The sequence below is a fragment of the Sinocyclocheilus rhinocerous genome, unplaced genomic scaffold (genome assembly GCF_001515625.1).
Source record: "Sinocyclocheilus rhinocerous isolate Xijiao unplaced genomic scaffold, SAMN03320098_v1.1 scaffold407, whole genome shotgun sequence".
In the NCBI taxonomy this organism is placed as follows: domain Eukaryota; kingdom Metazoa; phylum Chordata; class Actinopteri; order Cypriniformes; family Cyprinidae; genus Sinocyclocheilus; species Sinocyclocheilus rhinocerous.
This window is the reverse complement of record NW_015633444.1, coordinates 596,376-597,767: the sequence shown is the minus strand read 5'-3', so window position 1 is coordinate 597,767 and position 1,392 is coordinate 596,376. Positions and strand designations below refer to the sequence as shown.

The 1,392-nt window shown below is 35.1% G+C and overlaps 1 protein-coding gene across 1 annotated transcript in view; it reads left to right on the top strand.

Annotated features, from left to right (window-relative positions):
* The window catches only part of LOC107744024 (anoctamin-7), a 29,084-nt gene that overhangs the window by 3,930 nt on the left and 23,762 nt on the right, over positions 1 to 1,392 (top strand). Inside the window, exon 2 of the mRNA XM_016557483.1 lies at positions 1,191 to 1,344. Coding sequence (XP_016412969.1) covers positions 1,255 to 1,344 — 90 coding nt within the window. The 5' untranslated portion in view covers positions 1,191 to 1,254. The remainder of the gene's footprint in view (positions 1 to 1,190; positions 1,345 to 1,392) is intronic.

Here is a 1,392-nt window from a genome sequence, read left to right as displayed (position 1 = left end):
GGTTTATTTAGGTTGCTGTCTCTTTAAGACCTCATGCACAGATCTAACTGTAACACATAAGTTTTGTTTCTCAACTCTTTACGTGGATACTCATCAAGACGGGCATTTTGACATCATTTTGTATGTATTTGGCTGTTTATGCGCAATAAGACGCAACACAACTTCATTCTGTAGTCACGCGCTCTCAGATGCAGCTCTGTGCACGCGCTTTGGGTGTGAGCTCACAGAAAGGAGTCTCACAGAGAGCGCACAAGTACTGAATTGAGCGCTTGAATGTTTAAAATTGTAAGACTCAAAAGCACGTGCAAATGATGCATTCCGTCATCTGTCCCGAGTGTCTTTCACGCTGAAATATTTGCGGGAATTTCCCGCAATTATGCACAATCCCTGCAATCTCGCGCCGAAATTTAATCCCTGAAAACAAATGTAAGATTAACAGTTATATTTGTTATGTTTGACACAATAATATTTATGCAATTTCAATGCATTTATTTACATGTATACTTTTATGCACTACTGTTTTATTCAGCAGGGATGCATTAAATTGAGCAAAAGTGACAGTAAAGACATTTATAATGTTACAAAAGATTTCTATTTCAAATAAATTGTGTTCTTTTGAACTTTCTATTCATCAAAGAATCATGAAAAAAAAAGTATTATGGTTTCCACACAAATATGAAGCAGCACAACTGTTTTCAACATTGATAATAATCAGAAATGTTTCTTGAGCGGCAAATCAGCATATTAGAATGATTTCTGAAGATCATGTGACACTGAAGACTGGAGTAATGATGCTGAAAATTTAGCTTTGATCACAGCAATAAATTACATTTTAAAATACATTAAAATTGAAAACAGTTATTTTGATAACACTTTACAATAAGGTTCATTGTCATTAACTAACATTAACAAATATTGTAATAAATGTATTGTTCTTTGTTTGTTCATGTTAGTTAATAATGGAACCTTACTGTAAAGTGTTACCGTTATTTTATGTTATCGTTTATTTCAGAATTTTATTTCATGTACTGTATTTTTTATCACGTAACTGCAGCTTTGGTCAGCAGAAGAGAAGACATTGAAAAAATGTGATTATTCCAAACTTTTTACCGATATTGTACATGCCAGATTTTGTATTTTTGGTTCTTTATTACAAAATAATAACTGAATCATTGCATCATGTTTTAAAGAGGGGCAGAAGGTTCTCAGATTGGCGGTCAGAAAACACAGAGGTGAACTGGCTGTTTTGGGATAATGATGAAAAGGAAGAAGAATTTAGTGGAGGACAGCTCCACACTTATCGCCCTCTCGGACCATCCTGAACAAACCTACGGGAGCATGGAGGTACCACAACCGCCTGTGTGTGTGTGTGTGTGAGTGTGTGTGTGAGAG